This window comes from Cavia porcellus, unplaced genomic scaffold (genome assembly GCF_034190915.1).
Source record: "Cavia porcellus strain 051 isolate PalLab524CR breed Dunkin Hartley unplaced genomic scaffold, mCavPor4.1 scaffold_16, whole genome shotgun sequence".
Taxonomy (NCBI): Eukaryota; Metazoa; Chordata; class Mammalia; order Rodentia; family Caviidae; genus Cavia; species Cavia porcellus.
The window spans coordinates 49,591,971-49,606,125 of NW_026947499.1; the positions used below are offsets into that span (position 1 = coordinate 49,591,971).

Here is a 14,155-nt window from a genome sequence, read left to right on the forward strand (position 1 = left end):
GACTTGTATGACCAATCAAAACTTCAAAAGTCACAAGATTGCTTTCCAAGGATAAGTCTTGAAAGGCATTTAGTTCTGATCATGGTCTAGGTTGGTCACTTCTGATGGAAATGAGTTGCCATTATTGTGAGACTATTTAAGTAGTTACCTAAATGACTGAAGAGTGGCCCACATAGGATGGTCTAACCACTCCCTCCAAAAAATCTGCACCAAATTTCTAGTCACATACATGAGTGAACTTCTTTGAAGTGTATCTTCTGATCTCAACCACACTTTCAGATGACTACAGCCCTATTGAGGGTGAAGCCAAAGATTCCATGGAGACTCCAGAAGTTTGGAGAAGGTAGGAACATGGATTATCTGAGAAAATCTGCAAAGAAGGTGCAAAGTGAACCCAAGACAGAAGCTGTGGGAGCTATAACCACCAAAAGTACCCATAGGGGTGGAGTCAACCAAGCCCTTTGGAGCTCACAGCTTGTTACAGATTGCCTCAGATGTTGCACATGGAACTACAGGAGTTATTGCTTATCCTCCTGGATTTTGGACTTAATTTGGTCCGAATTGTTTGCCTGTTTGTAACTTTTGGGATGGAAATATCTCTCTGGTGCCACTGAATGTTGGAAGTATTTAAATTTCTTTTCATTTGTACAGGACCCACAGTTAAGGGTTTGCCTCAAATCTTAGCTGGGACTCAAGACTTCTTTTCAGCAATGCTGAAACTGTTAGAACTTTGGCAACTCTTGGACATGGACTAAATGTCTTTTGCATAAAGACATCCACATGAATCTTTGACCAGCCAAGGACAGAATGTTATGGTTTGTGTCTAGATGTCCCCCCAAAGCCTCATGCAGTCACAGGATAGTACTTTTTGGAGGTGGCTGAATCTAGAGTTTGTGATTGATTTGTTGTCTAGTGCTGGGATTATGGGTTTAAGTGTTTTACTCATCTTAGGGTGAATAGCCTACATACAATATAAGGAACAGAAAGAGTCCTCTCTTGCTCTCCTCCCCTTTTTGCTCTTGTTGCTTTTGCTGTGTTCTGCTGCCATAAACTGTTGCCTCTCAGATATACTACCCTGCCTGAGATCCAACTGATTACAGACTAAAAGCTCCACAAACTGTGAGCTAAATAAACCTTTCCTTCTTTAATTTTGGGTGTCAGGTATTTTGTCTCAGCAACAAAAGAAACATAACCAAGACACTATGAAAGGCCAAGTGAGATCTTTTGAAACTTCTTATCTCTACTTCTCAAGATAGTAAATCAAAAGCGTATCTTATTCTGGGGGGAATGGCAGATATTAGTGCTACCTTTAAAGAATGTAAACAGTTCTTTTAATTCAGCACTTTGGTGCTTACAAAAATAAAAAAATAAACCCAATGCATCCAGATGGATTTTGAAGACTAAGTGAATCTATCAGACTCAAATTCATTTGTAGTTATTATATCAGATGGGGCTTTGACACAATTGAAGGACATGAGATAGGACCACTGATTTGTGGGGGTGGGGTGGGGACCTGTGTTTCTGTCACTATCAGAAATGACTACCAAAGTTTTTTTATTCATTTGTAATAAACAAACAGCAGTATATATTTACTTATTGTCTAAAGTTATAAAAACTTTTTGTTTCCCTATCTTAATATAATCTGAAGAGACCCAGACCGGTTATTCATCTTACAAAATATCATTCTAGCTTAGGACTTCCTTTCCAAAATAAGGGACAAATTATTGCATTTTATACCTCTCACTATCAAAAAAAGAATAATAATGCCTGGTAGACTGCTTTGGGGGTTTTTTTATGTTTCATGTTTTGTTTCTTGAGTTTTTTTTTTAATTTTAAAGGGGAGTAAAATAAAGCAATAAAGCAGAACAAAACAAAAGTGAGAACAATATTGAATTTCATAAACAAGACAAGAAAATCACCCATAGTTGCCATGTTGCATATTATCATCCTCTAATTAGATCCTCAGACCACAAAGTCACTCAGATAACACAAGTACCAGGTTGTCCCTTTACTTCAGTTGCCATTATCTCACATTTTAGCCTGTGTTCCTCTGAATCAGCTAGTTGCTTACAGGGGAAAGGGTGTAGGGAGTGGAGCCCTTTTGGTCTCCTAGCCCACGCGCTGGCTGGCTCATGGGAGTATGGATTGGCTTCTTGGTTCTCTTTCCTACCTATGACTGCCGCTGGCTCATGGGGTGTCAAGTTGGCTTCTTGGTTCTCCTCCTGGCCCACGACTGCTACTGGCTCATGGAAAGGCTGGTTGGCCTCGTGGTTCACCTCCCAGCTTGCATGGCTGCTGCTGGTTCACAGGAAAGCAAGTTTGCTTCTTGGTCCCCCTTCCTGCCCACATGGCTATTCCCACTTTGGGTTTTGAAAGAGATATATTCTATATGTTGAAATACTGATCCGATACTATATCAAGTGACACTAAATCTCCAAACTTTGAGTGGAATCCAGATCAGGAAAAGGCTTTGCAACAGATATAGACTTGCAAGCAGTTCTGATACTTGGGTGTTAAAACTCAGCAAGTCTTCCGGTATTCAAGGTATCATGCTGAAATATATAAATATATCATGTTGCTTTTATGATTAAGCCTCAATGGGAGAGTAACAATGTAGTCTTCTAGGTTCCTAGATCAAGACTATGTCATTGACACCGGAAATAGAACATCTTCAAAAATATCCACTGTCATGCTGTTAACAAAAGAGGAAGTAACTAATCATGGGACACTAACTAGCCATGTGTTCACACCTAACCATCAGGAGTTAAATTCCACTGGACCCACCAAATCATTAAGGACAGGCAAGGACAGCAGCAGTCCATTATGGAACGTAGAACCTTAGTGACTGTACATGAATGGAATGAAAGAACATGAGTAATCTGTGTAAGCAGAAAGTCCAGATTCTCATGCCATCTGCCACAATTGTGTCAGTGCATCTCCCACAGGTCCCTCAGTTTTGGAAATGCAGGACTCCATCTTAACCAACTCACAGAGGGAAAAAAGCTTGGTTTTAGTACACAAGTAGTTCAGTTGGGTATATGAGTGAAAGCCAGAAATTGTTGGCAGCTACAATTGTGCCCCAAATAGTGATAGCCTTGAAAAACTAAAGAAGGGCTCTTCTTAAAGCACAGATCTTCAGATTTGGTCATCTACTTTGTGTAAAGTAGCCCTACACCACTTACCTCAAAGACAGTGGCAGATGTTCTGCACAATTAGTTCAGGGGTCTAGAAGAAGAAATACTAGAAGACTGGGGACAAGAAATTTTAGGACGGAGACATGTAATGGAACTATGGGAATATAAGTGTGAAGATCTTTGTAAATCACATTAAAATTCACCAGAGACAAACCATTGAGCACCAAAGCTCAGTAGTAAGTATCATTCCTTAAGGAGACAAGCCAGCCACTCAGTAACTAGATGAGTACACTGTACCCTCTTCATCCTGTGAGGAGCTTCATCTTGAAAGGAATTAAAATTTATTACAGATATGTTTTTGCCTTCCCTACTTACAAAGCTTAGCTTGTTTCACACAGCCAACCCTATCCCCTGCATCCTAAGACAAGGAGTATTTGGTCCACTTATATGGGATCTAACGAAGTATCACACCAAACCAGGGGAATGACTTTGCAGCAAAGAAAGCATAGCAATAAAGTTACAACCATGAGATGCATTGGTCTATCACATATATACAGAAAATGCCAACCACAAGAGAATAATGAGATGTCTGGCTAAAGGCATATGAGGTAACTTCCGAAAGAGAATAATTTGTGGGAATAAGGTGTCATTCTGCAGGATGCAGTGTCCACACTGAATCAATGGCTGTTTTATGTGCTCTGTCTCCAACCAGTAGAAAACACAATTTGGAAATTGCTTACCAGTACTATCAATGATACATTTGAGAAATTCTGACTTCCTATGATTCCATACATGGTATCTGGGAGATCTTGATACTCAAAGGCATACCAGGAGTCTCTCTGAATAAAATTATTGCTGCCTAAGCACTCTGAACACATCCAAGAGACCAGCAGTCAGAAAGAATAGTCAACATTCTTGACTTGACTTTGATCATCAGAAAGTATGTAAGATGGCTTTATCATAGTACTAACAGAAAAGAATACATTTGGCTCCCACACAATCCACTTGGATACCTACACTGTGCAGATGTCACCCTCTGGTCTCTGTAATTATAGAGGGTGTCACCTTACTCTTAGCTTCAGCTAACATAACACATCTGTCACCTTTGTAATTTCTGAAGCTGAAAAGAATCACGTTGTGCCCTTGTCTTTAGGGCAATCTAAATTCAGCGATTGCTCAACATGGAGACATCAAAGCCTTGTCCTTCCACTTGACAGAACTTTGTGGATGACAAATTTTCATGGAGTCTCCTGATGCCTTGGAGTAACTACACTGTAGGTTGTCTTCAACCTCCACCCAGTCGTATTTCTGGCCCTTGGTCATGAGAGCACTCCTTTAAACAATTTCCTACATCCTAGGCTGGGAATGTAGTTCAGTGGTGAAGTGCATGCTCAGTATGTGCAAGGCCCCAAGTCTGATACCCAACACCAAGCAATAAAACTTCTTACATTCTGTCACCAAACACTAAAACTTCTTAACATTCTAACCGTCAGAGAAGTGCTTTCTTGGAACTCAAATCTGTAACAGTGACTTTGTAGCTGAGACCACAATGACAAGAATGAGTCAGATACTTGAAAAATTAGGGACTTAAATTCAAACAGAAAAAAAAAATTCAAAGCCCTAAGATGGACAGAAGTTTCCTATGTTAAGAAGCAAAAAGAAAATAAAAGTTATATAAGAATAGAGAAAAACAATTACTTTCACCAGATGTGGTTGCACACCTGTAATCCCAACACTCAGGCAGATGAGGAAAGAGGACTTCTGTGAGTTCAAGGCTGGCATGGACTAACTAGTTTGGGACCAGCCTAAACTATAAGGTGAGACTGTGCCTCAAATAACAAAAACAAACAAAAAACCAGAAGGAATAGTTATTTTAAATGAATTTAGAGCTAAAGTCATAACATAAATCATGCTGGTGAATTTTTAGGCCATTGGAGAGTCTGGATTTCATTCTTAAATTACAAGAAATCATTATATGCCTTTATGAAAGAGAGAGATATGTTCCAATTGTGTTTTGAAAAGACTCCTTAGGAGTAAGGTTGAATGAAAAAAGACAAATTGGAGACTTATATTATAGCTCAACTCAAATATTATGGCAGAGTGAACTCGGCTGATGACAGTGGAGATACAATGATTAAAAATATATTTTGGAGTTAAAACTGAAAAGACTTGCTATGGATTGATGTGTGACTGAGGGAAAAGGAGGAAACGTGGATGTTAGTTTTGTGGCATAAAGAAATGATAGCTAGTGGAACAATTTAGGGACATCAGAGACATTAAAGGAAGATCAAGGTTTCTATGGGTAGTTGACTGATCAGATAATAAGTGAGGGTTTGGGCAATTAGGAGTTCCATTTGGAACCTAGGAACTTTAGACATTCCTCTCAGTAAAGAGTTCATATACAGTAAAGAGTTTGATACATAAGCCTGATGCTTAGACCTAGAAGAAAGATACAGTGAAGATACCTAGAAAGAAAACACCAGGATTTGGAGTAAAAAATAAAATAGCATTTTCTTTTCTGTTACAAAAGGTATTTACCTTTATTCACCATCTTCAGTGGGTTGTACTGAAATGAATATTTGCTTTAATTCTGAAAGACATGGTCTTGTATCCTAAGTCTTCCAGTTATGTATCACTTTTCATAAACTATTTTCACCTTACTTATATTAAAAATTTTACCAAAATCTTCTTACAAGCTTTATAGCATCATGTCTGCTCCAAGGAAGCAAATGGTATTCTTGTATCTATCCCCTTGAAGGTATCTATCTTTTCTTAAATTTCAGAGTTGGTTGGTTGCCTGGAAACAATACTTACCTGATAAACTTGAGAAAAGTTATGATTTTGTAAATTACTGAGCTTATACTAGTTGCTAGAGTGGAAATTATGTTTTTTTCCAACTTTTTGCATCCTAAACAGAAGCACTGATAGTCTACACATAAGAAATTTCAAGTGAATGTTTGGAATTTCTCCAAATTAAAGGAAAGTCATTTCAGAATATTTGTGGCATTGTTGGCTTCAAGACTGAAACAAAATTTGTAGATGTAGTGTGAAAATCTAAAACATCATGTCTTCAAATTTTTGCGCTTCACAGTTTCATCTTTTTATACTTTATTTCCTTGTATCAGATGGTTTATATGCATGTTGTTCTTCCAAAATCATTATGATATGTAGCTAGTGTTTATGTTTCCTCCCACAGGTATTCAAAAAGAATAATACTACCAAAGTAGCTGTAAAGGACTTGTCTTTGAATTTATATGAGGGACAGATCACCGTTCTTCTAGGACATAATGGAGCAGGAAAATCCACTACTCTATCCATTCTCTCAGGTTGGTATTCAGTATTGTTCAGAAGTTGTCCTCACCCAGAGACTATAGATAGAATAATAATATTTTTGTGTATCCTCTCATGTATCAATTATAGTCGTTGAAGTGATACATAGTTTAATAATCCACTTTCCTTTTAAATTTGCAAGTAATTATAAAATTTTAAAAATAAGTATTTTGGGGGAGGAGGAATTATATTAATGGTAAAAGGTAATCCAAAAAGAAGACAATAATTCTTAAAATATATGTATCAAGTTATAGAGCATCAAGGACTGTGGGGTATAGCCTAATGGTAGAGTGCTTACCTAGCATGCACAAAGTTCTTGGTTTAATACCCAGTACCACAAAAAAGAAAAATACAGAGCTGGAGATTTTCAGACATAAAGGATATTATTCCAGACTGAAACTCAAGAAATCAAGAGTACCAGAAATGATGAAATTGTCTATAAATATGAGAAACAACTTAAAAATTACTATGTATAAATATTTATTTATAATTTATTAAATATTATTCAAAAATATCAATATTCTTCTTTTATGTCAATGGGCCTACTCCTCCCCCCAGTGAAACAAGGTAAGCTAGCAAAAACTAATAGGCCCCCTCCCAAAAAAAACAGAACCATTTAAAATCTCTGAAAATATTTTTATGGGCAAACATCAAATTTATAAACATGTATTCAAGGAAATCAATAAAACTAATAAAATCTTCTAAACTGACATTTGAGCCACATTCTCCTCTGTTTATCACATTCCCCAACTCTACTTGCTGGTAGTTTCCACTCTGGATGAGTATAACCAAAAAGACAGCTTCCTCTCTCCTCAGCTGCCAAGCAGAAGTGGTATTATTTCACCGGAAGGGGTAGATTACCAAAATTTTTCATCTTCTCAACTTCAGTTAAAAAATATAAAGTCTTAATGAATACATCCAAGATATTAGAGACTCCATTCCTCCACCTATCTCCTGCCCACCAATAGAAGATCTCTTCAGATATAACAGGATAGTAATACTGGACCCCAACTCCCCATGTCCAAGCCCGCTCCTAGGACAGAGGACCTCCATTGGGAGAGGCTGTCTAAGAAGAACAGAAGGTAGTGCTACCCACTTGGGAGTGCAGAGAAAAGGAGAGAAAGCAGCAGGAAAAAAAAAAACTTAAGAGATTTTATCCAGGGAGCTCCAGAGATGCGGCTTTAAAGAGAAAGAGGGAAGACCAAGGCTAATAGTATCCTTAAAAGAAATACCTGCTTTTGAGAGCAGCAATGTAAATGAGAACTAGGAGACACTGACAAGAGCGCTCCTGAAATCAGAACAAACTTCAAACATGCTTTTGTTTTGTCTTGTGTTTTTGTTATTTTTCTTTTTTTATTTTAAAGAAAAAATATAAAAAAGAAAAACAGCAAAAGAGACAATATCAACAAAAAACCAAAACAATAACAATATAGGCTTTCAAAATAAGATAGTAGGAATTTAAAAATGATTGCTATATTGCATATTGTTTTCAAAAGAGATGCTAGGATTACCAGATATAAACATGCAAAATTGATCTAATCCTATGTGTACTATCTATTCTTTTCCAAGCAGTACTAAAACTAGTGGTATAATTATCTTAGCTATCTTATGTATATATATGAAAAAATTTATATCTTTTTCCTTTTCCCTTCTTTTCTCCTTTCCCCTATACCAGTTTGAAAAAGCACATCTTTGTTTTCCTCTTTAGGGGCGGGAGGATAACAAAGATGTGCTTTTAAAACTACACCTTGGGATGTGGCACACCACTATAATCCCAAGCACTCCAGAGAATGAGGGAAGATCACTGGGAAATTCAAGGCCAGCCTGGGCTACAAAGTGAATTCAAGGCCAGCCTAAATTGAGTGGTAAAACCCTGACTCAAAAAAACAAATATAAATATATATATGCCCTGTATCAGACTGCTGAGTAGTTGCAGGCCATTGTTGAAAATGACAGAGTAATCATCTCATATTGAGGCTAGTTAATTGCTGGCTATAATACCAAAATGAGGCAGAGGTAAGAGACAGCAAAAGAGAGCCGTGATAAAATTGCTGTCACTTAAACCAGTAGTGAAAGGCTATCTCCTCCAAGGTATAATGCCAATACTTTGCATTTCAGAGGAAATAGAATTTACTAAAATAGTTTAGCCAACTCACAGAACACATAAGCAAGCCAATGACTGTGGAGACCAGAGGAAAGTTGAGGCCTAATTGGCTTAGTCCTTTGTTAATATAACTGCCATCAAGTTGTTTACCCAGGTATATACTAATGGATAATGGAAGGCAAAGAATCATGTGTTACTTTCATTGCTTGTACCCATGTTTGAATGAATAAAAGCAGGCTAGATCAGATGCTTAGGGCTCCTCTGCCTACTAGAGGCAAAAGCCCCCTGGCTGCCCACATACTAAAGTAGCTATGTCTGTTTTTCACCCTCATCATTCCCTGGTCAAGGTGACAAACTAGAAGGACTAGGTCCCTACAAGTAGCACTGTGGGTGGAGAAAGACTGGAGTGGGCTGGTTCTCTACTGCAGACCAGTTTGCTACAAATAACAACAAAAACAACCCTTGATGATGGATGGTTAAGTAGAATTGGTATCCAAAGTTACTACAAAGTGTTGCTAAAATATGTCATAAAATAACTCAGTTTTCAAAAAAATTGTGACACAGAAAAACTGCATGGCTCACACAATGAGGAAATATCAGGCAATAGTGAATTCCTAAAAGAGGTACCAGATTTCAGATATTTTGTACAAAGATACTAAAATATCTGTAACAAATAGTTTAAGTAATTTGAAGTAAATGAAGACATGAGACAGGATCTCAACAAATAGAAAAAAAAGTCCAACAGATAGACAAGTATCCTATAAAAGAATCAAGTGAAAAGTCTAGAGTCAGTATAATAACCAAGGAGAAAAATTCATCAAAGAGAATTAACAGAAGGTGTGAACTGGCAAAAGAAAGAATCAGTGAACTTAAAGACACACTGATAGTGTAAGTCTTCAACCTGGCATGACCTCTCCCAGCCCCTAGCCTGCTTGCCAGCAGAAGCACTATTCTGTAGGGAACTCAGCTCAGCACCTAAGGTTTTCATCCGCAAACACAGGAAAGAAGATAGGACAAGAAAGATCTCAGGTCCTGGAGACATCTGAAGATACTCAAAAACAACAGACTCTTCAAAGGATTTCACCCACTGAGATGCAAGATTGCCAGAAAAATGTAACCACAGATGTTGACTGGGATCTTTCCACTTAACATCCCCTGCCTTCTCTCTATCCCTATAAAAGAGACACATTTCTTTTTGTTCAGGACAAAAAATCTTATTGCACTCCCTGCCTGAACCCAAATTCCATGCCATGTTGCCTTTACACAAGCCCATGGTCTCTGCTGGTTACATATGTTACAGATAGAGATTATGCAGTCTCAATAATGGGAAAAATTAACAGTGTGAGAGAATGCTGGATTTCTTTACATTATCAAATATTTGTATAGTGTGAGTGCTAAAAGGGGAGTAGAAAGTGAAGCAAAAAAATGTATTCTAGAAAAATAATAGTTGAAAATACCTAAATTTTCTGAAAATATTAGTCTACATATTCAAGAAACTCAATAAACCTAAAATACAATAACTGTAAAGAGGGCAAGCCCAGACATATTATAATAGTAAGTCTGAAAAACAAGGAGAAACATTGAAAGCAACAAAAGAAAAATGACGTGCAACAGAGCACCTAATAAAACTAAAGGCTGACTTATTAGAAACAAGGCCAGAATTAAGTGGGGTGACACACTCAAAATGTTAAAAGAAAAATTGTCAACCAACAGGCTCACATCTGTCTTTCAAAAATGAACATGAAATGAAGACATTCGTTTCATAAATAAAACCTGTAAGAATCCATCACTGGTAGATCTGCCTTGCCTATTTAGACATAGTTTTTTGGAGTTCGTACAAACTTGAAATGTAGGTTCTGATATATTATGAGTGCCAGAGCAAGTATAAAGAAAATCAAAATTATATAGTGAAAAAGTAATTAAAATAATTAAGATGTTTTTACGCTAGACAATATTTACTTAATGTAAAAAAGCAATGACAAAGATACAAAATATCAAAGGCATTAGCTAGAAAACAAGTTACAAATACAACTCCAGCTGTGTAAAAAATTACATTAAATATGAATATTAGTCTGTACAAAAAACAGAAATTGTGAGATTGGATGAAAAAATAGATCCAACTCCATGCTATCTAGAAGAGACATAGATTCAAAGGTACAAACATTAAAAATAAAGGATGGAAAAAGAAATATTGTGTGGAAAAAACTGCAAAAATCTGGAATGGTACAGACATCAGACTAAACAGACTTTCAAACAAAAAGTCTTCCTAAAAACAAAGAAATATATTTTTATAATGACAAAAGAGTCAGCTTATCAGGAAGTTAGAACAATTATAAGCACACCTAACAACAGAGCACCAAAGTATGCAAAAGAGAAAAGTACAAAATTTAAAAGAAAAATAGATAAATTTAAAAGTCATGATTGGAAAGAGCAATGCCTTGCTTTCAATAAAGAATAGAACTAGACAAAATATCAACAAACAAAAGATTAGATCAATGCTATACAAAAAAGAGACCTAAAAGTATCTGAACAAACCCAAAGCAACAAAATGTATACTCTTCTCAGCTACACATGGAACATTCTCCAGGATCAGAAATACAGTAACCCCTGGAAATAAGCCTTAATATATTTAAAATACTGAAGGCACAATAAGTTTAGTTTTTTATCACAAAGGAGTAATTAAAAATTAATGGCAAATAAATTTATGGAATTTGAGCAGCAACATGGCATCCAGGTCTAAAAGTAGAGCTGTGGGACCATGGAGGGAGTCAGGCAGCTTATTCTCCCACCCTCTTGGTAAGGGCCTGTGGCATGGGCCAGGAGGAGAACAGAGCTCCCGAGATCCGGCCATGGAGGGACTCAGGCAGCTTATTCACCCGCCCTCTTGGTAAGCACCTGCAGCTTGGGCCTGGAGGAGCACCATTACCTGTGAGCCTACTGCCACGCTGGCTGAAAGGGGTCAAGCACCCTTCCCCCGCCTGCCCCCTCCCCCCATAGCTACTGGGGATAGATGTTTCAGCATCTCTTGGGAGGATGACCATATGCAGTATAGAAAATATGGGGGATTGTTTTCACTGTTTTGTTATATTTCTTTTGCTCTATTCAGTATTCTCAATTGGTTTTATAATGTTCTATTTTTGGTTTGATTTTACTATACCTAATTGACTGGACAACTATTGTGAAGTTAAAGAGATTTAACATAGTACATATTACGACTATCCCAGTATCCTACTGTGAAATCCTGTACCAATTTCACTGCATTGTCTCGATTGGCTTTGTTCTGTCTTGTGCTGTTGCATTTTCACTACTTTCAAAATTAAAAAAAAAAAGTAGAGCTGTGGGGAGAATGCTTCTACGGCAAGAGGAAGAGGCAGAAGATGAAGTGGAAGACAAGAATAGAGACAATGAAGACAGTGATGAAGAAGAAGACAAAGATGAGAAAGTCATTGACAAGAAAGTGTATGTTGAATTTGAAGCTTATTCCATCTCAGATAACTATTATGGAATTAAGAAATTACTACAGCAACTTTTCCTAAAGGTTCCTGTGAATGCTGCAGAACTACCAGATCTCTTAATTCAACAGAACCATGTTGGGAGTGTGATTAAGCAAATGAATGTTTCAGAAGTCAGTGATGATGATGTGGATGAAGATGAGATTTTTAGTTTCATAAGCCTTTTAAATTTAACTGAAAGAAAGGAAAGAACTAGCAGAAGCACACAAAACTAATAAGCCATGTGGGAAATGCTTCCTCCATGTTCTCATTAGTAACATATTTGTGGAAGTAGGAAAAACCAATTCTAAAAAGAATGGAGTAGCCAAAGGAAGGATGAGTTAATGTTAGCAAATGCAGAGGAAGGATTTTTCTAGGAGTTCTTCAAGTATGGCTACTGGCTAGCAGCTAACATAGCACCTAGCACAAAAAGGCAGTTCTGAAATTCAACTGTTCAATGCAAGAGGAGGGTGACACTTGTCTGAAAGGCAGGGAGTCTTTGGATTGATGTACCAATGAAGCTCTTGTGAACTGTGATGTCAATTCCAGGTGACAAGATGAGTGAAATCATGGATAAACTGAAAGAACATCTATGGGTGTAGGCCATTTTCCATGGACAGTGATGGGCTTGTTTTTATAAAACAAAACCCAGTGAAGATTTTTTAAAGCTTATAGCTTTATTCAGATTAAAGTCCTCAACAAAAAGTAGGCTTCTATTCCATGTGTCTGTGACACTTTATAAAATGTCTTTTTAAAACATTTTGGACAAATTATGAATGGTTAATTAAAAACTTCCAATAAAACAAAAAAATGGAATAGGAATTTAAGAACTCAATAAAACTTCTATTTTTTATATTTAAAAAATTGTGATATTCAAAAATTTGTGAATATTAACATACTCCAAAATAACAATGCAAAACAACATCACAAAGGATATTAAGAAATACGTTGAGATGAATGAAAATGAAGACAATGTACCAAACTAATGTGATGCAGCTAAAGGGATGCTTAAAGAAAAGTTACAGTTGTAAATGCCTATGTTTAAGCAAAAAGTTCTCAAATACATCAACAATTTCATACCTTGAGACACTTAACAAAAAACCAATCTAAACCTAAATCTGCCCGGGAGTTAGCAGTGAAAGCACCTACCTGGCAAATTTGAGGTTGAGTTTGATTCCTGGTACCAAAAAATACATAAATAAATGAACCTAAAGCAAATAGAAGAAAAGAAATAATAGAGTACAAATTAATAACATAAGACATATTGAAAACACTAGAGGAAATTAATGAAAGCAAAAATTAGTCCTTAGAAATACCGATAAAACTGACAAAATTTTAACTAGACTGGCCAAGACAAAAAAAACAAAAATTCAGATTATTTAAATGACAAATGAAGAGACCATGACAGAATCTAGAAGTCAAAGTAGTAAACTGTCAGTTTTGCTTTAAAGCAACTAGGGTTAGAATAACTTGTTTAAAATGAAAACTCTGCAATATTCAAGAGGCAGAGGCAGGACACTTTCAATGCCAGCCTGAGTACATAGTAAGTTCAAGGCCAACATGAAATACATAGTGGCCCCTACCCTTCTCCCCCTAAAAAAGAAAAAGAAAAATTCTTCAACGAATGTGAAAATAGACAGACTCCAGAACAACAGGAATAATTTAGCACATATGGTCACTTTTGTTACAGTGAACACATTTATAGGACTACGCCCAGGGATTAGCTCAGTGGTGAATCACCTAACTGGCAAGCCTACCTGGCAAGCAGGAGGTCCTGAGTTCAATTCCTGGTACCCTAAACAAACAAATTAATTAAAATAAAATAGGACTAATGAACAGGGTGTGGTACCTGGTGGTTGTAGTCCCAGCTACTTGGAGGCTGAGGCAACAGGATTGCTTGAGTCCACTGCCATGACCCACACAGTTCCAGTTGTTTTCCCGGGGAAAGGATGGTGAGACAATGAGAAAAAGAGTCAAAAACTGGGGTCAGGTGGAGAACTTCCTCTCCTGATGAGAGGAAAACTGTTCCTTCATCATAGAGGCATTTATTTACACCTTTTAGCAACTAAAGGTCATGTGACATCCCATTGTCCTAA

At 37.0% G+C, this 14,155-nt stretch overlaps 1 protein-coding gene and 1 pseudogene across 1 annotated transcript in view; both read left to right on the forward strand.

Annotated features, from left to right (window-relative positions):
• LOC100713787 (phospholipid-transporting ATPase ABCA3-like) overlaps positions 1-14,155 on the forward strand; it is a 135,349-nt gene that overhangs the window by 55,602 nt on the left and 65,592 nt on the right. The window contains exon 13 of the mRNA XM_063226643.1: positions 6,331-6,460. Coding sequence (XP_063082713.1) covers positions 6,331-6,460 — 130 coding nt within the window. The remainder of the gene's footprint in view (positions 1-6,330; positions 6,461-14,155) is intronic.
• LOC111753956 (BRCA2 and CDKN1A-interacting protein-like) lies at positions 11,915-12,436 on the forward strand (annotated as a pseudogene).